Source organism: Nuphar pumila, chromosome 8, assembly GCF_984573655.1.
Source record: "Nuphar pumila chromosome 8, dmNupPumi1.hap1.1, whole genome shotgun sequence".
Lineage (NCBI taxonomy): Eukaryota > Viridiplantae > Streptophyta > Magnoliopsida > Nymphaeales > Nymphaeaceae > Nuphar > Nuphar pumila.
Genome location: NC_143256.1, coordinates 1,453,631 through 1,476,621, shown reverse-complemented (window position 1 = coordinate 1,476,621; position 22,991 = coordinate 1,453,631). Strand labels below are relative to the sequence as shown.

Here is a 22,991-nt window from a genome sequence, read left to right as displayed (position 1 = left end):
TTGGTGATATCCTTCCTCTGCCGATTCCTCCCTTTCCGTTAGAGTCGCTTCCTCCTCAGTCCTTTGCTCCATCGTCTGGTGTGTCTCGCTTCCGAAACCCTCCCATAGTATACACTCACAGGGTACCTCCTACCTCCATGCCGCCATTATCTCCTTCTCCTCAGGTAAGTGTTTCTGAGCATACTGTTGTCCTTACTTCTGATGATGATCTTCCTATTGCTCTGCGCAAGGGAAAGAGACAGTGCACTCTTTATCCCATCTCACAATTTGTTTCAGAAGTTAATCTTGGGGCATCTATGAAGAATTTTATTTCTGCTCTGTCTGCCTCCTCTGTTCCACTTCATCACAGTCAAGCTCTAGTCTACTCCAACTGGATGCAGGCTATGCGTGATGAGATGGATGCCCTATGGTCTCGAGGCACTTGGGACTTGGTTGATCCTCCCACAGATGCAGATATTGTAGGCTGCAAATGGGTATATAGCATTAAATATAACTCGGATGGGTCGATTGAACGGTACAAAGCCTGGTTGGTTGCAAAAGGCTACACTCAGACTTATGGTGTTGACTTTTTTTGAAACTTTCTCCCCAGTTGCTCGTCTTGGCACTATTCGTCTCGTTCTTTCTGTTGTTGTGCACCATGGATGGCCCCTGTTTCAGTTGGATGTCAAGAATGCCTTTTTGTATGGGGATTTGCATGATACTGTCTACATGCAACAACCCCCAGGCTTCGAAGTTCAGGGGGAGTGTCAGAAGGTGTGCAAGTTGAAGAAGGTTATTTATGACCTGAAGCAGAGTCCGCGAGCATGGTTTCACAAATTATTTGAGGTAATGTCGAGTTTTGGATTTGTCAGGTCAGCTTCAGATCACTCCTTGTTTATCAAGAAAAACCAGTGCTAGAATTGTTGTTGTGGTGGTATATGTCGATGACATCATATTAACAGGGAGCAGTGCCCAAGATATTTCTGCAACAAAAGATCATCTTCAGAAGCACTTTGTTACTAAAGATCTTGGTCACCTTCGATATTTTCTGGGTATCGAGGTTGCAAGAAACAGAGAGGGCTTAGTGTTGTCTCAAAGAAAGTATGTGTTGGACTTATTAAAAGAGACTGGAATGCTAGGAGCTAAGCTAGCTAATATTCCAATGGATCCCAAAACTCACATGTTCGATGAGAAGTCTGACTATCTGGATAGTGCCAGCTTTAGATCCTTGGTGGGTAAGTTGCTATATGTGACTGTTACTAGACCTGGCATTTCATTAGCCGTGAGTAAAATCAGTCAGTTCATGGACAAACCTACAAAAGTTCACTGGGATGCAGCTATAATGGTTCTTCGGTACTTAAAGTCATCTCCTGGTAAAGGTCTGTTGTTTAAACGAAATCCATCTTTGGACGTTGTTGCTTACACTGACGCAGATTATGCAGGATCTGTTGAAGATAGGAAGTCAACATCTGGATTTTGTGTGTTTCTGGGAGAAAATCTTGTTACCTGGAGAAGTAAGAAACAAACTGTTGTAGCCAGGTTGAGTGCTGAATCTGAATACCGAGCAATGGCCCAGACTGCAGCTGAAATTATGTGGGTAAAATTAGTCTTGATCGAGCTTCAGGAGAAAGTATCATTACCTATGTTGATGATGTGTGACAATAGGGCTGCTACATATATTGCCAACAACCCAGTGTTTCATGAAAGGACTAAACATATTGAAGTTGACTGTCACTATGTTCGCGATGTGGTTCAGGCTGGGTATATCTGCACCGATCATGTATCTTCCGAAGATCAAGTAGCTGATGTTTTTACCAAAGCCCTGGCGAGACCAAATTTCTCAAAATGTTGTGACAAGCTTAGCATGATTGAGATCTATGCTCCAGCTTGAGGGGGAGTGTTGAGATTAAGAGGTTTTAAGTTTTAAGTTTTTTCTAGATTAAAGGTTATTTGATATTTTAGTTTAATGAGAGACTTATATGTAATTTCTCCTTTTGGCCTCTCTCTATTTAACATAGAGATTAGCCCTAATAATGAGCAACAAGTTCTCTTATTGTGCAGTCCTCTCTCTCTCTCTCTCTCTCTCTCTCTCTCTCTCTCTCTCTCTCTCTCTCTCTGTGTGTGCATCTCACCTTACCTTCTACACTCACCATGGCCTGTCACTTCAGATCAGCCCACCTGGACAGCCTTTTCAACTTCTCAAATCCCACAGCCAGGTGCTTGGTTTCTAAATTCAGGTGTCGCCCATCATGTCACAGGTGACATAGGTAAACTCACCGATCTTGTTCCTTATCACGGTAATAAGAGAATATAGTCATTAGTGATGGAAAAGCACATTTCATTAGTCACATTGGAACCACCACTATGGGGTTGCTCTTGAATATTGTAAACAGATGTCCCTATGGGGTTGCTCTTCATTATCAATATTATGTTCAGAATCAATAATACCTTGACCAACGTCTAAATCGTATTCATGATCATATTCATTGGATTTTGAAGTCAAATCTATAAAAAAAGAATATTCGGTTACTTCCTTGGGCTTTTCAAATTCAAAGAAACTTTTCTTTTCCAAGAAGGATACATTTCTTAATACATACAATTTTTCATTTTGAAAATCAAAACACCTATAGCCTTTTTTATTATCTGCATAACCTAAAAAGGCACAAGGTATGATGCGGGGGGAGAGTTTATCACTTTTGTTGGTGAAAACGAAATATTTGCATCCAAAGACCCTTAACCTATAGTGAGGAGATAACTTAACAAGTTTCTCAATCGGAGTTATATTTTTTAAAGAAGATGGCAGTTAGCAGTTAAGGCAAATCGATTAATGAGATAGGTAGCAGTTAAGGCAACTTCTGCCCAAAAACCTTTTGGAACTTGATTTGTCATTAATAAAGTCCTAGTAGTTTCCATAATGTGTCGATGTTTTCGTTCAGCCAGGCCATTTTTGTTGTGGTGTATGTGGGCAAGATCTTTGATATATAATACCATGTAAATTGAGATAGTCTTTAAATTCTTTGGACATAAATTCTCTACCTTAATCAACACAAAAAATGAAAATATCATTTTAAAATTTATTTTGAGCCATTTTGTGAAATGTTTAAAAATATGAAAAAAAACTCAGATTTATACTCAAGTAAATCCAAATATGCCTAGAAAAGTCATCGACAAAAATTACTTAATATGCATACCCGCCTTTTGATATGACTGGTGCAGGACCCCAAACATCTGAATGTATTAACTTAAGTGGTCTAGAAACAAAAGTTCTATCATGAAATGGTAATCTTTTCATTTTACCAAGAATACAATCTTTATAAGCAAAACTTTCATAATTTCAAAATTTTCCTAATCTTAAAAAATGTTGGATTTTGGATATACGATGGCCAAGTCTTTTATGACATAGGTCCAAATCCAATTTCTGAATATTATAACAAAAGGCATTCTTGAGTAATTCCAAAAAAATCATATAATAGAGTATGCCTTCTCTATGACCTTCTCGAATCAGTTTCCCTGACTGGTGATCCTGTACCCAACAACTATGAGAAGAGAATGAAATATTACACCCATAATCTGATATTCGAGAAACAAATAAAAGGTTTAGATTTAGTTTACGAATATATCTAATTTCTGGAATAAATTTTTTTTTATGAAGTTTTTCAAAATTTCCTATTCCTTTTATTTCAAGAGATGTACCCTCAGTTGTGAAAACTTTTGACGCACTACTGATATTTGGGGTCATATGAAAAGAAGCACCAGAGTCAAGGAGCCAAAGAAAAGTTATCGGGATCGAAAAAAGATAAAACAGCAGCTTCAGTCGAGGCTTCAGTTGAGGAGGATGCTCATTTGAGAAGAGGTTGAAGGATCTACATTAATTAAGCCATAAAAGTAGGTGCATCTTGATCTTTTGATTTTAAACCAACATATGCAACTTTCTTTTCTTCTCTTCTTTTTAACTTAAGACATTGAGGCCTATAGTGCTCCCACTCATGACAATGGTGGCAAATGACTTTTCTTTTGTCAAAATCACCATTTTGTCTACCAAATTGAGGCGGCCTATAAGTACGCACATAATTTCCCGGTTTAGATACAACTAGAACAGAATCATCTTCATGCTTTGGAATATTCTTCCTAAGTCTATTTTCCTCCATAGTTAGTTCTTCTATAGTATCTATGATAGAGGGAACCTTTCCACGATGTAAAAGAGGCGATTTAGTTTATTCAAATTCCGGCCTTAAACCATTTATAAACTGATAAAAGTGTACCATATCTAGTTGCTTTTGATGAAGCTCGATATCTTTGGAACAATGCCATTTTAGCTCAAAAAGAATCAATTCTTCCCAAAGCTCGGATAACTCATTGTAGTATTTCCTAATACTTTTGTCTTTTTGAGTCAGCGTCCGAGCTTTGTCTTACAAATTGCATAGATGTGCAATATCTTTAAGGGAATACGTATTTCTAAGATATTTTTAAGCTTTATCGGCATGCCCAAATTTAGCTAAACTAGAGCATTTCTTAATGTCAACGCTATTAATTAGCCATGACATAATTTTGGAGTGCCCTATCCTCCACTCTTTCCATTTTTTCTCATAAGTCACCAAGGCCTTATTCTTTTCTCCTTCCGTGAGAGGTATTTCTTTGTTATTCTCAATTTGTTTGAGAACTAGTTTTGGTTCTGAATCAAAACCATCCACTATACTCCACAACCCTTTTTCCCAAATGTGGTGCTTCATGATTGAAGCCCACATCACATAGTTGGTGTCATTTAATTTCATGGGCATGATGGTGACTTTATCATTGTCATCCATCATTTACAAGGGAGAGAGAAGAAAGAAAGATAGATAGGAGAAAAAAAAAGAGAAAAAGAAAAAAGAGATAAAAGAGAAAGAGAAATAGCACAATCACAAATTTGCGTAGCCAATCTTTCCTCCAAACGCTTTCCTTCTTCAAACAAACCACTTGAATCACAAACAAGAGGATGAATTGCCCTTTGCTAAAGAGGCATGAAAAATGAGGCAGAAATTCTCCAAGATCTAAAAGCTTTAAAGCTCTAATACCATATAATGAAATGGTAATCTTCCATAAAAACACAAAAGCTCACAATGGTTGTCTATTTGAGACACTACAAGCACAACCCACAAAAGGGTATTAAAGGAAGAACACAAGATAAAAATAATACACTTTTATTTTGTCATAAAAAATGCTTAAGAAGCATTGATTTACAAAGGGGGGTTACCCCCATATATACAAGAAAAGAGAGGAGTTGGAAGAGCTCTTCCTAAGAGTCGTTATCATGTTCATTTTACTTATTTTGACTTACACACCGCGAAAGGAACAACATATATGTTAGTTTGGTTATGAATTCTGTTAGCGTGCTCATTTTGCTCATTCTGAACTGCACATCACGAAAAGAGCAATACATATGTGAGACTTGTTCTGAATTGTTATATCTATGCACCTACGAGATTTTTATCGATCTGACCCCGTTTTATGGGTACAAGAGATGATTAGGTCAGTACGGTAAGCGATAGCACAATTGCGTGATGATATCAAGATGAGACTCTTTTCCTAACTATTGAGAGGTTTTTAGTTAAAAAGTTTTTCTAAACTAGAGGTTATTTGAATTTTAATGTTAATGAGGGACTTGAGTGTAATTTCTTTCTTTGGACTCTCTCTATTTAATATAGAGATTAGCCCTAATCTAAAAACAAAGCCACTGATCTCGGGAGCGTGATCGATTGTGATCAATCTGCAATCGATCTACACCAACGAGAAAATTATTGGAACCAGGTGTGTATTTTTTTTTTGTAAGATCTGATAACAGATCTGGTGTCTGACTATGGTCATGACCCAGATCTAAGAGACATCGTGTGTGTGTGTCTTCAGGTCTGGCAGTCGTAATCCTTGAGCCCTTGAGTTCCACCATTCTTCTTTAAAACCGTTGCTGTGATTTTTTGGGTTTGGGAGTAGCGAAAATCTCTTTTCATGTGCTGCTATTTGTGATCGAGCTCGAGATGTGTTGTTGCCCTGATTTTTTAGCGTGTCCTCTGAAGAAATGTGATTCCTTTTTTGGTTGTCGTGCTTTATTTGTCTGGGAGCAGCAGCTGTCGTGATTTACAACACCTGTCAATATGATTTCAGTAGTCGTGATTCCCTGCTGTGTCGTAATTTTTTTTCTCATGTTGTGAAAGAATGATGTTAGTATCAGTTGTGTTCATGTCGTGGAAGCAGAAGGCGTGATTCTCTGTTGTGTTGAAAATTATCCTGTTTGTGTGAAAGTTTTTTTTTAATGACTGTTGTTCTGTCGTGGAAGCAGCAAGCGTGATTCTCTGTTGTGTTAAAAATATCATGTTTATGTGAAAGTGTTTATGACTGTCGTGGGATTTTGTGTTGAGTATAGTTGTTGGTCGTCGTTTCTGGCTGATGCGTGATTGTAACACACGCTATTTTATGTGTTGCTTGAAGCCTGTCAAGATTTTATCTCTGGTGTGGCTGCTGGGATTATAAAACTTGCTATTCAAGTGGGTAAATCTGATTTTTTTCAGCTGAAATAGAATTAAAAATTCAGTATGAGTGAAACTTCGAAATGTGATTCCAAAATTGAACATATTGGAGAGTATAAGGCTTTTGCCAATCCCTTCTCATACGGATCTTCTGTAAGGTTGAATGAAACTAACTATGCCAGGTGGTCCGGAACTTTTATGATGTCGGTGTCTGGACATCGTAGAAAACATATTTTGTTGGAAGACAAACCTAATGAAAAGGTGGGAAAATACGTTACTTGGGATGAAGATAATGACATAGTTATGTCATGGATCATGAATAGTGTCGAACCTCATATTGCAAATGGTTTAATTTACTATAATACATCCAAACAGATATGGGACAATCTTCGAGATACGTATTCACAAGCGACTAATGTGAGACGTATCCTGCAAGTCGAACAGGAGATATATAATTTACAGCAGGAAGATCAGATCTTGGCCCAGTACTATGCATCAGTCAAGGCTGCGTTTGAAAGACTCAATGCTCACAGGCCTCTTTGTTGTTCGAAGCAGAAGGATCATCAAGAACAGACTATGGTTTCTCGGTTTCTTACAAGCTTATCTTCAGAATTCTCTATTGCAAAAGTCCAAATGTTGACTGGATACTCTTACTGATGCATACAATCGCCTGAGTAGACTTGCGATCTCCCTTCCACAATCTCAGCCTGTGACTCAGTCATCTGCTCTAGTTGTCTCCTCTGGTTATGGGCGTGGAAATATTCAGAATATCAGAGGACGAGGTCGTGGACGAGGTATGGGAGGCAGAGGAAAGCTTCAATGTACATTTTGTGGAAAATCTGGACATTTAGAAGATCGTTGCTGGGATAAACATGGTCAGCCAACCTCTTCTTCTTCAAAGTCATATGCTCCTAAAGCAAATGTTACTACTCACGAGGCAACAAATGTACATGATAATATCTCTGCAAGTGACAGTATCACCCTCAGTCGTGCTGAATATGATGAGTTGATAGTTCTTCGCCCTTTGAGTTCCACCCGTCCTGTAGCTGGTGTTGCCTACTCAACAGGAAATCATCTTCATCCAACTGACAGTAAGTGGATTATTGACTCTGGTGCATCCAGACACTTGTGTGGAAATTTGCTTGTTTTTTCAGATCTAAAGGATATTACTGTTCATCGAGGAGTCTCATTAGCTGATGGGATCTCCTCCCCAGTTGTTGGTGAGGGAAATATTTCTATATCCTCCTCGTTACAGTTGAAAAATGTTCTTCATGCTCCACACTTTCCTCAAAGTTTACTCTGTGTTAGTTGCCTTACAAAAGAACAAAACTGTAGAGTAATATTTGATCCGATGGGTTGTCATTTTCAGGATTTGCTGACAGGGAAGAAGATTGGTTGAGGCTATAAAGAAAATGGAGTCTACTACCTACATCATCCAGTTGGTAATGTTCATGCTACAGTGGAACACTCATCCAGTCTTGTTCAGTGGCATCATCGTCTTGGTCATCCTTCATTGTCAAAGCTTCGTTATGTCTTTCCTTAAATTCCGTCCACTACATCATTTCAGTGTGAAGCATGTCAGTTGGGCAAGCATCATCGAAGTTCGTTTTCTTCGAGTCAGAGTCAGTCTAGTCATAAAGTTTTTTAACTTCTTCATGCAGATGTATGGGGTCCTATTAAGATTCCTACTAAGACTCAGTGTCGATATTATCTTGTTATTGTTGATGATTTCTCTAAGTTGTCATGGGTGTTTTTAATAAAAGAACGATCTGAAGTTCCAAGTATTATCAAATCCTTAATTCTTGAAATAAAAACTAAGTTTGATTCTATTGTCAAGATTGTTCGCACTGATAATGCTCTTGAGTTTAAATCAAAAGTTCTGTTACAATTTTACCAAGATCATGGCATCCAACCCCAAACTTCCTGTGCCTATTAATCTCAACAAAATGGGGTGGCTGAGAGAAAACATCGGCACCTGCTTGATGTTGCCCGGACCATTATGATTCAATCCAATGTTCCTGCGTTATACTGGGGTGATGCGATTACCACTGCTTGTTATCTGATGAACCGCATGACTTCATCTTCTGTGGGTGATCAAATTCCATTACATATCCTGAAACCTAATGCCCACTCTTCTCTTTCTCACCAAAAATATTTGGATGTGTTTGTTTTGTTCACAAACTTGACACTGACCGTGATAAATTATCTGTTCAAGCTACAAAATGCATATTTATAGGTTATCCAAAAAATCAAAAAGGATATCGATGTTATGATCATATTTCTCGCCGAGAGTATGTCAGTGCGGATGTATCTTTCTTGGAGTCCACTCCATATTGCTCTAATACTAGTTCCCTGCTGTAGGTTGATCCAGCTGACTCCTTTTCATTACCTATACCTCATTTTCCTTTGGAATTTGTGCCCTCATTACCGAACCAAACTTCATCCTCTTCACGATTTAATAATCCTCCATTGGTATATGTGCGTAGAGCTCCACCTCCGCCAGTGCCTCCATCCTCTTCTTCTCCTGAGGTAAGTCTTACTGACAATCATGATCTTCATGATGATGATAACAAGCCTATCGCTCTACGCAAGGGGACACGACAATGTACCTTATATCCCATATCTCATTTTGTCTCTGATGTAAGAATTGGAAATCAGATGAAGACTTTTATTTCAGCCTTATCTGCTGAAACGATTCCTCTAAACTATAAACAGGCAGAGCTAGATAACCGCTGGAAGCTAACTATGCAAGAAGAAATGGATGATTTAGTGTCTCAGCATACATGGGATCTTGTTGATTCCCCAGTAGATGCTGACATTGTTGGATGCAAATGGGTATATTCAATAAAGTACAAATCGGATGGTTCTATTGAAAGGTACAAGGCCAGATTAGTAGCAAAAGGATATACTCAGACATATGGTATTGATTTTTTTAAAACCTTTTCTCCTGTTGCACGGATGGGCACCATCCGTCTTGTTCTCTCAGTAGATGTTCATCATAGTTGGAACTTATGTCAATTAGATGTGAAAACTGCATTTCTATATGAGGATCTATCTAAGACAGTCTACATGCAACAACCTCCAGGATTTGAGGTTGAGGGAGAGTGTCAGAAGAAGGTGTGTAGATTGAGAAAGACGATTTATGGCTTGAAACAAAGTCCGCGTGCATGGTTTCAAAAGTTGTTTGAAGTGATGTCACGCTTTGGCTTCAACAGGTCAGCGGCAGATCATACACTATTTATCAAGAAAACTAACTCAGGCATAGTTGTTATGGTGGTATATGTGGATGACATCATTCTTACAGGAGACGATGTGAAAGAGATTGAAGCCACAAAGGCTCATCTTCAAAAACACCTTGTTACAAAAGATCTTGGTTCACTTAGATATTTTCTGGGTATAGAAGTTGCTAGGAGCCGTGAAGGGATGGTTTTGTCTCAACGGAAGTATGTTCTTGACTTATTAAAGGAAACGGGAATGTTGAGAGCTAAACCAGCAAATATTCTCATGGACCATAAAGTTCAGTTGTTTGAAGAAGGGTTAAAACCGGTTGATAGCAAAAGCTATCGCTCCCAAGTAGGGAAGCTACTGTATGTAATTGTGACCAGGCCGGATATTGCTTTAGCAGTAAGCAAAGTTAGCCAGTTTATGGACAAACCAACTGAGGTACACTGGAATACAGCTATAATGATTCTCAGATATCTAAAATCTTCTCCTTGAAAGGGGTTATTGTTCAGGAAAGGTGGAACTCTGAAGATAGTGGCCTATTATGATGCTGACTATACAGGATATGTAGTGGATAGAAAATCTACCACAGGATTCTGTGTGTTTCTGGGAGACAACTTGATTTCTTGGAGAAGTAAGAAACAAAATGTGGTTTCTAGGTCGAGTGCAGAATCTGAATATCGGGCTATGGCTCAAACAACTGTTGAATTGATATGGGTTCGTACAGTTCTTCATGATCTTCAGGTGAAGGTTTCCTCTCCTATGACCATGATGTGTGATAACAAGGCTGCCACATATATAGCTAACAATCATGTCTTTCATGAGAGAACAAAGCATATTGAGGTTGATTGCCACTATGTAAGAGATATGGTTCAAGCTGGTCATATCACTACCAAATATCTAAAGTCGGAAGACCAAGTTGCAGATATGTTTACAAAGCATCTTGCTAGACCAAATTTCTCAAAATGTTGTGACAAGCTGAGCATGATTGATATTTATGCTCCAGCTTGAGGGGGAGTGTTGAGAGGTTTATAGTTAAAAAGTTTTTCTAAACTAGAGGTTATATGAATTTTAATGTTAATGAGGGACTTGAGTGTAATTTCTTTCTTTGGACTCTCTCTATTTAATATAGAGATCATCCCTAATCTAAAAACAAGTTTATCTTTTCTAAACAGTCGTCTCTCTCTCTCTCTCTCTCTCTCTCTCTCTCTCTCTCTCTCTCTCTCTCTATCTATATATATATATATATACCTACCTAGGGTTCGGTGCATCTCATATATTCTTCAACACTAATGTTTCGCTCCTGAGGACATTTTTTGTAATTTGGTAAAAGGGTTTATTTGAAATTTCACTTTTCGTATAAACTTTAAAACCTCGTTTTGAATCTATTTGGTTTCAATGAATGTACGGAGTTACGAATCCATTGTATAATAGAAAAGATTCACCCGTAATGCAACCAAGGTCCGTTGACTTGTTATTTCTAACACCTTTTTCTGTTGAAATGCTATTTTAAACTCTGATAGAGGAATGATTACAAGGCTTTAAAATTTTTCCTAAAAGATTACAAATCCGAGATTTTGGGGGCGTTATATTGGAGCCCTTGAGTATCTTACTTTCACAAGACCAAATTTATGCAGTCACCCCGTCTCAGCCACATGAAAGCGGCTAAATTCTGCGTTATGTGAAAGGCACAATCAGTGATGGATTTGTTTATAAAAAGCCTTCTTCCCGGCCTCATGATGGTTTGACACTTGTTATTCTAGCCTACTCGGATGCCGACTAGGCTAGTGATCCGTCATGCAGGCGATATGCCACAGGCTATGCAGTCTTCTTGGGACAACATCTCATTTCTTGATATAGTTGATGATAGGAGACAGTTGCATGGTCTAGTACCAAAGCAGAGTATCGTGCCATGGCAGCTGTAACGGAAGAGGTTTTATGGACTAGACATCTAGTCAATCTACATCAAACACTATCCCAATCGTTTTTCTTCTGTGATAATAGAAGTGCAGTAGCCATTGCCACCAACCCCGTGCAACATGGAAAAATGAAACATGTGTTTATCCATAAAAAAGTTGAAAGTAAAAAGATCTATCCTATGTTTCTCCGAGGTGAAGACCAAGTAGCTGATCTTTTCACCAAGCCGCTATCCTCTTCATGTCATTGGTTCCCTAAGAGCAATCTGTCCATGGTTATTCAAGACCCATGCCCAGTTTGAGGGGAGATGTTAGAAAACACGTCTAAAGGGTATTTTTGGTATTTCTCCTTTATTTATTCTTGTTGTAATATGTTTCATACCTAAAGGGTATTCTTGTATTTTCTCCATGTAATCTCAACATGATATATATTCAAGAGGGACGTCCCAGCTAGGGCACGACCTCTAGTTCATCTCCTATCTTTTTCTTTTCTCTTTCTTTTCTTTGTGTAATGTGACACGCAGGTCAAGGGAGGCTGCAGCTTTCACACTATGTAATTTAGATATGACAGTTTAGAAACATGTACATCCTTGTTTAGTTATATTTTTAATAATATGCACGAATAAGGTCCTTTTAGATGACTTCAAATATTTTTTCTCCAAACATGTCTTTAATTTATGGAGAATCATCCAATACCGAAAGCACTTTTCCTTTTAAGGGAAACCTAATACTCAAAGCACATTTAACCTTATGACACGTTCCATGTGGAATGTTTTTTATTGCACAAAAATAGTTATTTTTTCATGGAAGTCTAATAGATACATATAAGAAAATTTTGAATTATATAAATAATTATCCTGTTTCTGGGTAGGAAAAACACATAATCTATGATTAGATATGGGCTTAATTAGTTTCCATAGAATATGAGAGTTGACCAGTTGAATGCTATAAACTTTTCCAGTTTCAGATGCAAGGCTCACCAGCACATATATACGGCCCAACACGAAGCATAACAAGAAACCCTAGATTGTGTGCAAGTTTAAGAAAGGCTTCAATATTTGCTATTCCCTCAAATACAAATTTGTAAGGTTCTGGCTCATGTAGATTCCACGGTATATAGGTTTGAATGGTATTCAAACCCAAAGCCTTTGCTCTGAGAAGCCTATCCTCCCAATACTGCAAATGGTGGAATAACAAATTAGAAAAATTTATCATATACGACATAACCATAGACAAAAAATCAGCCAAGATTGAATCGTTTAACAAGAGATGCATATAGGGCAGGACAATATAGGGCAAGATAGCGATATATTAAAAACTCATTGAAACCATCACATTAGGCAGCAGTTGTTAAAATGTAGTATATATAATACCCTCTAAAGGGCAAAACAGTATTTTCCTTGTTTCACGCATATTCTTTTTTAATATGTTCTCTTTCTTTTTGTATTTTCTTTTTTATTCTTTTTATTCTTTTCTCTTTTTCTTTTTTGTCTTTTAGCTAAAGAGGGGCCTACATCATATAGACGTTGGGCCCCTCCAACGGTCAATAATATGAGCATTGGAGGGGCTCCAACGTCTATATGTGGAACCCCTCCAAGGGTTGTCATTTGTATAAATAAGGATCTCACCCCGTTTGTAATATTTAAGCTTTTGTAAAAGCTCTTTCAAGATTTCAATAAAGATTCTTTTTATTTCATGCCTTTGTGCATTTGTATTCTTTTGTAAGTGTTCATCTTGTGCCTTTGTGCACACATTTCACAATAAGAACTTAGTGCCTTTGTGCACACATTTCAAGCGCTCATCTTGTGCATTTGTGCACACATTTCACAATAAGAACTTAGTGCCTTTGTGCACATAATCTCTTTGAAGACATTTTTACATGGTATCAGAGCTTGGTCTCTAGAAGAATAGCTTGTGTGTTGCGCCATCACGGTGGTTGCCTTGAAGAACGTGCTCATTCCTCGTTCTTGTTCTTTTGGTGTGGAAAGGTTTTGCAATTTATTTCAAGTAAGATGCACTACATCAAGTAAACTCAAAGAAGACCCCTTGTGGTAAGCTTTCAAATTAAGAAGACTCTTTCTTTCTCATAAAAGCCTCTCCACCCTTGCAGGAAAAAACGAAAGGAGGCAGGAGCTTTGCCCTTGCTTGCCCAAAAGCAGGAGGAGGCAGGGGTGAAGCCCCTGCCTGTCGAAACTAGGAAGAGGCAAGGGCTTTGCCCCTGCCTATCGAAAAGTAGAGCGGCATGGGCAAAGCCCCTGCCTGACGGAATGAAGGGAGGCAGGGGCTTCGCCCCTGCCCACCGAAAAGTCAAAAGGGGCAACAGGGAGGGGACCGGCCACTCCCCTGCGTACAGAGGAAGCAAGGAGAAGCTCGGACCCTCCCCTGCGCACAGAGGAAATAGGGAGGGGCTCGGCCCCTTCCCTGCCAACCCACCCAGAGAGAGCGAGGGAGAGGGCGGAGGCACCCTCCTCTCTGCCGCACACACAGAGTGAGGAAGGAGAAGACAACGAAGAGGGGGAGGGGGCGGTACCTGGAAGGAGACGGCGAAGGGGGCCGAGCGTCGGCGTCGGAGGCTCCTCCATCGAACCGAAGAGGAACGAGGGAGAGAGGAGGCGACACGGGGCTGCGGATGGCCAGAAAAGGAAATGGGATAGAAGGCGTGATGGCCGGCGTGGGGTCGCCTGCGACGATCCCAGCAACAGAAGAGGGCGAAAGAGAGGGGAGACTGCATAAGGGGGGTCAGGTAGGCTGTCGGTGTCGGGGCTCCTCCGACAAGCCGAGGAGGTTGAGGGAGAGAGAGAGAGAGCACGCGATGGAAGGGGGACGACAGCGGCGGGGTCGCCAGCGGCGGTGGTTGAAAAAAAAAGGAAGCGGGAGAGGGAGCGGAGGAGGGTCGGGCGATGGGGAGAGAGAAAGGGCAGGGGGGTCGCGTAATGGAAACCCTCCCCTGCATGCTTTAAATAAGCACAGGGGAGGGGTGTAAAAGGGGTTTGGATTCGGGTCAGATCTGGATCCGACCCGTGTACGTTTTTTTTTTGTTGGCTTGCGAAAGCACTAACCTAGGACGATGTGATAGCCATCAAGCTCTCCTGGGTCAAATGTGCCCCCAGGATCTTAATAATTGTATCTTTTGTGGAAAGGTGGGCCATTCTGTAGAAGAATGCCACCTTAAACAAAGTCACAACAAAAAGTCTGTTGGAGATAATGAGGACAACAAACGTCGACTTGCTAATGATAGATAAAAACAAGGTAGAGAAAATAAGTCACAACAACCGTCCAACCGGGTATGCTCGAGGTGCAACTATGTTCATCATAGACAACCATGCCCCCGAGACATTGGAGGTTATGTATATTGTGGAAAGATGGGGCATTTCTCACTAGTTTTTATGTCTTCTTATGTGAATCGTTAATTTCTTGAAGATGCAAGAAACAACAAAATGTGTCTCTGTCATCTACTGAGACCGAGTACCGAGCCAATGGCAACTACAACCATGAAAATTGTTTGGATTCGACAGCTGTTGAAAGATATGGGGGTTCGTGTTCAAGGACCAACGAAGTTGTGTTGTGATAACAAGAGTACAATATATATTGCCAAGAATCACATATTTCATGAGCGCACGAAGCATATCAAGATGAACTGCCACTATGTTAGAGAAGAATATCTGAAGAACATCATTTTTTTAATATGTTCTTCTTTTTCTTTTTCTTTTTCTTTTTCTTTTTCTTTTTCTTTTTTCTTTTTTATTCTTTTTTGTTTTTTGTCTTTTAGCTAAAGAGGGGCCCACATCATATAGACGTTGGGCCCCTCCAACGTCTATATGTGGAGCCCCTCCAAGGGTTCTCATTTGTATAAATATTGGTCTCAACCCCTTTGTAATATTTAAGCTTTTGTAAAAGGCTAAACGCTCTTACAAGATTTCAATAAAGATTCTTTTTATTTTATGCCTTTGTGTATCTGTATTCTTTTGTAAGTGTTCATCTTGTGCCTTTGTGCACACATTTCAAGTGTTCATCTTGTGCATTTGTGCACACATTTCATGCTAAGAACTTAGTGCCTTTATGCACATAGTCTCTTTGAAGACATTTTCATAGCAGTTTCACACACAAAAATAACATAAAATAATGTCTCAAAGAATCATTCATGTTTTTTAATTGTCTTAAGACAATAGAACATAAAGAGAATCTTGAAGCTTAATTTGCAACAGATTAGTCAAACTTGTGTATTATGCATTTTGCCATAGATGGATGGAAAAGAGAGAAGCAATGTATGAATCAGAATGTGAAAATGGAGGGTTTAAATTTTGAAAGGGTTTGAGAAGTGGTAAGTAGAAAGGATGCAAAGTGGTTAATAATTTCGAACAAAATAGAATTTGTTCATGAATTTATGGGAAAGTGAGGGGAGAAAGAAAAATCATATATAAGAAATAGATTTCATAACTTATTAGTTACATCAAGAAATCTGCATATTAATCTATATGAAAGAACAAAATGAAAGCATACACAAAACATTCAAATGATGATATTTCATACATGTGTAGGACATGAAACAATAAAAATGAAAAATATAAGGTACTCACATGAAAAGAATAAAAAATTCCAAGAACTATTAAGCATAAAATTTCTCATTGTTTATTTCATGCCTCCATGTCATCATTGCAGTAACGATTCAAATACGCTCCTTGATTGAAAGATTTACTTTTGCAGCATGCACTTGAATCAATGTGATCTTTCAAACGTATCTGCAGATCTAATTAGTGGACATCATAACAATCATGTATCAGGACCACTAGGGTTACAAGATGAGTTTATCATGAATCTGCATCTCTAAAGAGCATGAACTAAACTAGCAGGGCAGAAAAATTGTAAAACTACAAATGTACTATGACAAGACTAATGTGACAACCACGTTAAATCAGTACTGGCAAGTCAAAGGAATGCCTACTGTTCTAGTTGTGAAAATTCATGTAATCACCAAACCACTGGTCAACCATAATTACAGCTAGTTGGGGTAGGGAAATGGAATTATCAATGGAACAATCATGTCTAAACTCTAAAACACATGCATGCATAGTAGCACCAGTATTTTCCCTTTATGAGCACAATGCTTATGTGCCAAGTCGGCCAATAGTTTATGAATATACACATTTTTAGATCCCATTATAAGCTTCATATAGCTTGCTTCACTCATGGAGACTCCATTTGTTCACGATACAATGGCACTGGTCAGGTTAACTGCTCGAAACACTTCAGCATATGGATTTTGTAATTTCGTTACAAAGAAGCTTAAGAGCTTGTAGTTGTACAACTAGAGCATAGCATGGCAGTCACTGCTGAAGAATAAAAACCCAGTGACACAATCTCTTACATTTTCAAGTCGTCAATATTTCATTCACTGCCATCACACAAGCAAAAGTCAGGGTTCACCTTTATTTTTTGAAAAGAATCCTGAATATCAGTAAACATTGAAACTGAAGGTTTTAAAGCCCTTATCACTACATCAATTTGTTAAAATAGTTAGACGCATTGCAACAATTGTACAGGGCATCCAAGACAGCACATATTTAGAGAATATTGATGTTGGGATATTAATGATAAAAGTGCATGTAACCAATTCATGTTTGAAAATTCTTTAGTTGATAGCTGTAAGAGACTCTTACTTCTGCAGGAATTCGGAAGTAGTGCACATCACCACCAATAATCTGGAATGGTTCATTGTCCTTCCAGAACTTGTCATGCGAGATCCAAAATCTTGGAGCCACATCCTGCCATGTTCATTTATTCAGAAAAAATGACACCGCTAAAAGTGTAATTTGTTATTATGAGAATAACACGGTCCAAGCAGTTGTCACATAGTATGATTTTGGAAAAGCTAGTGCAGCCATCTAGAAAATGTTCACTCCCTTTTGACACATCAAAATGTCATTTTGTTTCTCAGCATTCCAATATATTTCATGCAGGAAATACAAACGCAAAAAATTAAATATATATATTATTCAGCACGGGGAACAACCATGAATAGCTCGACTGCGGCACCAGAATCTATGTTAGCTTTTGAGCCGAGAGGATCTATGAAAAGAGAACTCTTGATGGCTGCAGTTCACTAGTATTATAGCCCACCCATTGAGCAAGGCACACTCTAGTGGAAATGCTCTATAAAGGGGAGATTTTCGGTTTAAGTCTTGCCATGAGGCATTGGTGAAGCAAGTCATCGAACTTTTTCCTTATCAATCAGTTTGGTGTTTTAGTCCCCCACCCCAGCACAAAGTTCTTCAAAGTTCTTTTGTTGGCATGTCTCTCTTGATGGTCATTTAACCCAGGATAATCTGAAAGGAATTTTCCCGCAAACAAGGAGGTGTATACTTTGTTAAGGTGTTGAACAAGATGTTCAACATCTTTTTGAGTCGCGTCTTCATCAAGGATAAGTGTATAAATATTATTTTCATCTACTCATGCTTTCAAATGGAAGTGAGGAATTGGGCTTACATAAGGTGTCCGGGGTACAACCTCTCATGGATTAGATCTTTGAGATATGGGGTTACACTAAGTGCTATCTTCTCTCTTTTGTGCAAGCCATTGTCACTATAATGATCACTATCTTCTCACTTTTGTGCAGTCATCACCTATACATACATACATACTTGCATGCATGCATGTGTGTGTGTGTGTGTATCTTCATCTGTGATGTCTGATTGGGAATAGTTCATTAAATCTCCAAGGTTAATCCCCTTAATTTACCACCACTTAATGAATTTTCATCTGATCCCCATGACTGAAATCCACAAAAATAATGAGTATCACTTAACGGTTGATAACAAGGCATATAACACCCAGAAAGCCAACTTAGCCTCTTCAAAACAGGAGGCATGAGGCAACATTTACAGAGTAACAGGATGAAAACGTGAGAGTCCAATCAACATGACGTGGCTTCACGTATATGCATTTGATATTCCAACGTTCACAGGAACATTTCCCAAGCTTCAGAATGATTTTCCTGTTCCTGTACACTAGAAGTAGTACATGATTCGGTCAATTAAGGATATGGCATAATGATGTACTTCCTACTAACTTCTGTGTGAGATATTCTTATGAAAGGGATGAAGCATGACAAGTAAATTGTTGAACCCGTGGGGAACCCTATAACACTTGCTTAGCTCATAAGCAAGAAGGCACTTTACTAACTTCTTGGCAAGCTAGAACACCTTCAGTTAAAATGATCCCTTATCCACTTTCGTAGCAAGACACAAGTTTCTAGGCATTCCTAGATAAACTATTTCATTTTGGGTTTAAAGTGATACTAACTTCAGGGAAGGCCTTTTTTCTTGAGTCTATTTAGGCCGACTTTAATTTCTCTTATTTTTTCATAAACATCATGTTATCTACTTGTTTGGTTTCTAGTTAATTTTAATTTAAAGCAATTGCATATGCCATCTTTTATAAAAGCTATTGCTGTTATTTTGAAGCTTTCATTTCATTTCATTTCAAGTCTTACGACTCTATGCGTTGGGCATGGACTTCTGCCTTCTCTTCACATTGCACTTTGCCTCCTGACTCCTTGGAGATAACACGGTAATTAAGACAAACTTGAATTTCACCGCCACAGACGAACAGTCCACCAAATACTCCGACAAGAATCAAGCACAAATCTATGTTTCATCATCGAAACAGGCTTCCAATTGCCTGGAAATTCTCAGCAGTTCCACGACGAAGAAGTAAATAATGATCAAATGCAGACGGTGGTCGACAAGAGTACGAATAATTGCACATCAAACTGTTTTGCATACAAAGTGCTGCCACATGAGATCATGATGCGATCGAAAATATTTATCGTTATAAGGGGCGATCATGTTCTTTTGTAACAGTTCTTTCACATTTTGACTTACATGGCAGGTCTATTGTACTACGGTGTTGGATGCAACACCTTTATCCAGAGAAAAAAGTGATACTTGTGCTGAAGTTGAGATCCAAATTTTTTGGATAAGTGGGTGCATCCAAACAGCCCCATAGAGAGAGAGACTGAGAGAGAGAGAGAGAGAGCAGTTGTACCTTGATGATGTGGCGGTGAGGTGTGTGGGACGAGAGGGAAGAAGAAACGGTGGGGAGGGGAGAGAAAGCGGGAATGAAGAGTCCCAGAGACGCGACGAAGAGCAGAAGCACAAGGATTTTGCTCGTCGCCGTCTTCTTGCTCGTCTGGAAGGGCGCCATTCGATCCTGCAAGATGCAGAAGAGAAGACCGGTTGGCTTCACGGGCGACAGAAGTGACTCGTTGCTGTCCGCATCTCATAGCATTGGAATTTGGTGTCATCGTAAAGACTTAAGTATCTTTTACCGTCATACTCTTCCTCTCCCCGGAACATACATAAACTCGTTGTTCATGAAAAAGACAAAACTACCTTCTATCGTGATCGCGCCAAAATTTTCAACAAAGTTTGCATATGTAGGAAACTTTATCTCTAGGATTTAAATAGTCCAAACAATTCATTTTTGCCCTAAGCAGAAAAGTCTACCGGAGTATCCTTTGCCTTCATCTGTTGTCATCGGATCATCATTTGCCTTCATCTGTTGCCTTCTTCTGTTGCCGTCGGAGTAGCCTTTGCTTTCTTTTGCTACCGCCAGAGCATCCTTTTTCGTCTTATGCGCAGTGGCAGCATCGTTGTCATCATCTATTGCGTCTACCTTCTGAGTGTTTCTTACTCTACAATTGGATTACCCAAACTCATAACGTTTCAGTGAGTTTCGTGTAAGGTTTCGTTATGCAATATGAAGGTTGCAATTTATACAATAATTTGTAAGTTTAAATCTGCGATGATTTATACATTCAAAGCAATAGCAATGTGTATTTATGAAGATACCTCAATTTGTACTTAAGTTTGCTAAATCTTACAACGATGTTTACTTATGAAGCCAAATATGGCGATGATTTGTAATGATGGTGATCGTTTAACAAATGGGATCATTTGTATTATTATATACCTGGTGAGGCGGTTGTAACATATAATGATGCAGTTAAATTAATGTGTTGTGCAGGTTAGCAATGTCTGCGGCTCATCAGAGAAGAAATACTTTGTCGTTCTATTAGTTGTGTATTAGAGAAGTGGTCCGTCAGTCCCATCTATCTGAGCTTTTTAAAAGGTATCAAAATATACTGAAGATTGAGAATGATTAAGGCAGGAAAAAAGCATTGGAATTGTATTATACGGAGGATTATCCATCAAATATTGAGGTTGCGGACCAAAGAAAGAATGAGGAAGAACTAAATATGAAGAATAAGAATGACCAAGAGAAGGCAAAGCAAACAACTAAGGAAGAGAATGAAAAGCAAAGGCAAAGGAAGAAGGCAGAGGAGAGGGAATGGCAAAAAAAGAATGAGGAGAAGAGGGAAAGGCAATGGAGGAATATGCAGGAGGATGCTAAGACGGAAGCGCGAAAGCTGTTGAATGAGTATATAGCTATGTGAATGAGGGTAAAGCAAATGAAGATGGCGGAGGAGAGGCAAAGGCAATTGAATAAAGAGGAGGGAGAGAAGGAACGAAAGAAGCTTCAGGATGAGGAAGAAAAAAAAAGGTGGAGGGAGAAGGAGTTTGAGGAAAAGAAGGAAAGGCAAAGAAAAAAGAAGGAGGATGAGGAAAAGAAGGAAAAACAAAGGAAGGAGAAGGATGAGGATGAAGAAAAGGAAAGAGAAAGGAAGAAGCAGGAGGAGGAAGTAGAGGAAAGTAGGAAACAATATGAGGAAGAGAAGGAAAAGCGACGGAAGGAGAATGAGGATGAGGAAAAGAAGAAAGGAGAAAGGAAGGAGAAGGAGGAGGAGGAAGAAAAGGAAAGATAAAGGAAGAAGCAGGAGGAAGTGGAGGAAAGAAAGAAACAACATGAGGAAGAGAAGGAAAGGCGACAGAAGGAAAAGGAGGATGAGGAAAAGAAGAAAAGAAAAAGGAAGGAGGAGGAGGAAGAAAAGGAAAGAGAAATAAAGAAGCAGGAGGAGGAAGTGGAGGAAAGGAAAAGGAAATAATATGAGGAAGAGAAGGAAAGGGAAATAAAAGAACAAATTGAAAAGCAGATGATAGAGGTGATGAAGCTAGGGACGGTAGTAGTGGAAAAGCAGTAGGAGGTAGTGGACCAACAAGAAAGGCCTAGGTTGGAGGGATGGGTTGAAGAGGAGAAAAGTGCGACCAAGGTAAATAAATTCGTCCTGTCCGTCAAGATTTAATGTGTTAGTGATTACTTTGTGTAGCAATTTTTGTATAACAATTATTGTGATAGGTATTACTATGTATAATGATTACTGTGATAGTGTATGTGCAACCAATATTATTTATAGCAATTAGTAGAATATTATTTATAAGTACAAATGTGACTAATTTATAATTAGTATAAATAATATGCTATTGTGTGTTACAGGGATGTCAGAAGAGAAGTAGAGCACCAGGTGAAAAAGCTTGGAGGGCGGTGTCAGTGGCATGTAGTTCTGTCGTGGTATGGTCAGCTGAGTGCATAGTAGAAGGACCGATTACGAAATATGCACTTCGGTGACCTTCTGGACCAGCATTATTTTGAAACGTGTTGGAAGATCATGACCCACCTGGTAAATAAGTGAAATGATAAGAAGAACACATTTCATTTTGATTCTTTTGAGATCACCATGACCCTAGAAGATGTGGCGCGGATCACTGGCCTTAAGTGTGTTGGCAGTGCTGTCCTATTACGGGATTCAAACTGTAACGCAAGGAAAAAATTCACGGCCCTTCTAGGAATGTCGATGGAGGAATATAGTCAATGTATTTCTGGTGGAATCAATTCCACATCAATGAAAGTCTCATCTTTTCGTAATAAATGGGAAGGCTGGTGCGCTACTTATGCATCTGAAACAGTTGACCAAGAGTTGCGTGGCTTCCTTCTTTATTTTTTTGGCCTTACTTTATTTTTCGATTGTTCTTGTTCAAGAATAAGTTACATGTGGTTGCAGTACCTGGAAGACTTAGACGCAGTCGACAACTATGCATGGGGTGCCGCTATGCTCGCACACTTGTACAGTCAACTATACCATGCGAGTAAGGGTACAAAAATCGTAAGGGGATTTGGGTCATTTGTTTAGGTATTTGTTTATTACATATTTAGTACTTATAGACTAAGTTCATTGAAGGTTGTAGTGTTACTAATATATTATTTTTGTTAGGCTTGGGCGTGGGAACATATTATTGCATTGCGTCCTCAGTGTGGCCCTGCGATTTGTGGTTTTCCAAAGATGGGTCGCTGGGCTAGAATAAATGTCACAGTGCATAATGCTAAGTCCATTTTAGATGGACTGCAACTAAATGAGGTAAACGGTCTAAAATTGTTTACAATCGGTTCAACATTTATCGTTCAGTATTATAAATCGTTG

At 39.0% G+C, this 22,991-nt stretch overlaps 1 protein-coding gene across 3 annotated transcripts in view; it reads right to left on the bottom strand.

Annotated features, from left to right (window-relative positions):
* Positions 1 to 19,887, bottom strand: part of BGAL17 (beta-galactosidase 17) — a 241,616-nt gene extending 221,729 nt beyond the window's left edge. For all 3 annotated transcript variants that reach the window (XM_090015937.1, XM_090015938.1, XM_090015939.1), the window contains exons 1-3: positions 19,661 to 19,887; positions 17,275 to 17,379; positions 12,598 to 12,793 (exon numbers count right to left, since the gene is read on the bottom strand). In XM_090015937.1, coding sequence (XP_089872063.1) covers positions 12,598 to 12,793; positions 17,275 to 17,379; positions 19,661 to 19,819 — 460 coding nt within the window. In that variant the 5' untranslated portion in view covers positions 19,820 to 19,887. The remainder of the gene's footprint in view (positions 1 to 12,597; positions 12,794 to 17,274; positions 17,380 to 19,660) is intronic.
* Positions 19,888 to 22,991: the final 3,104 nt, after the last annotated feature.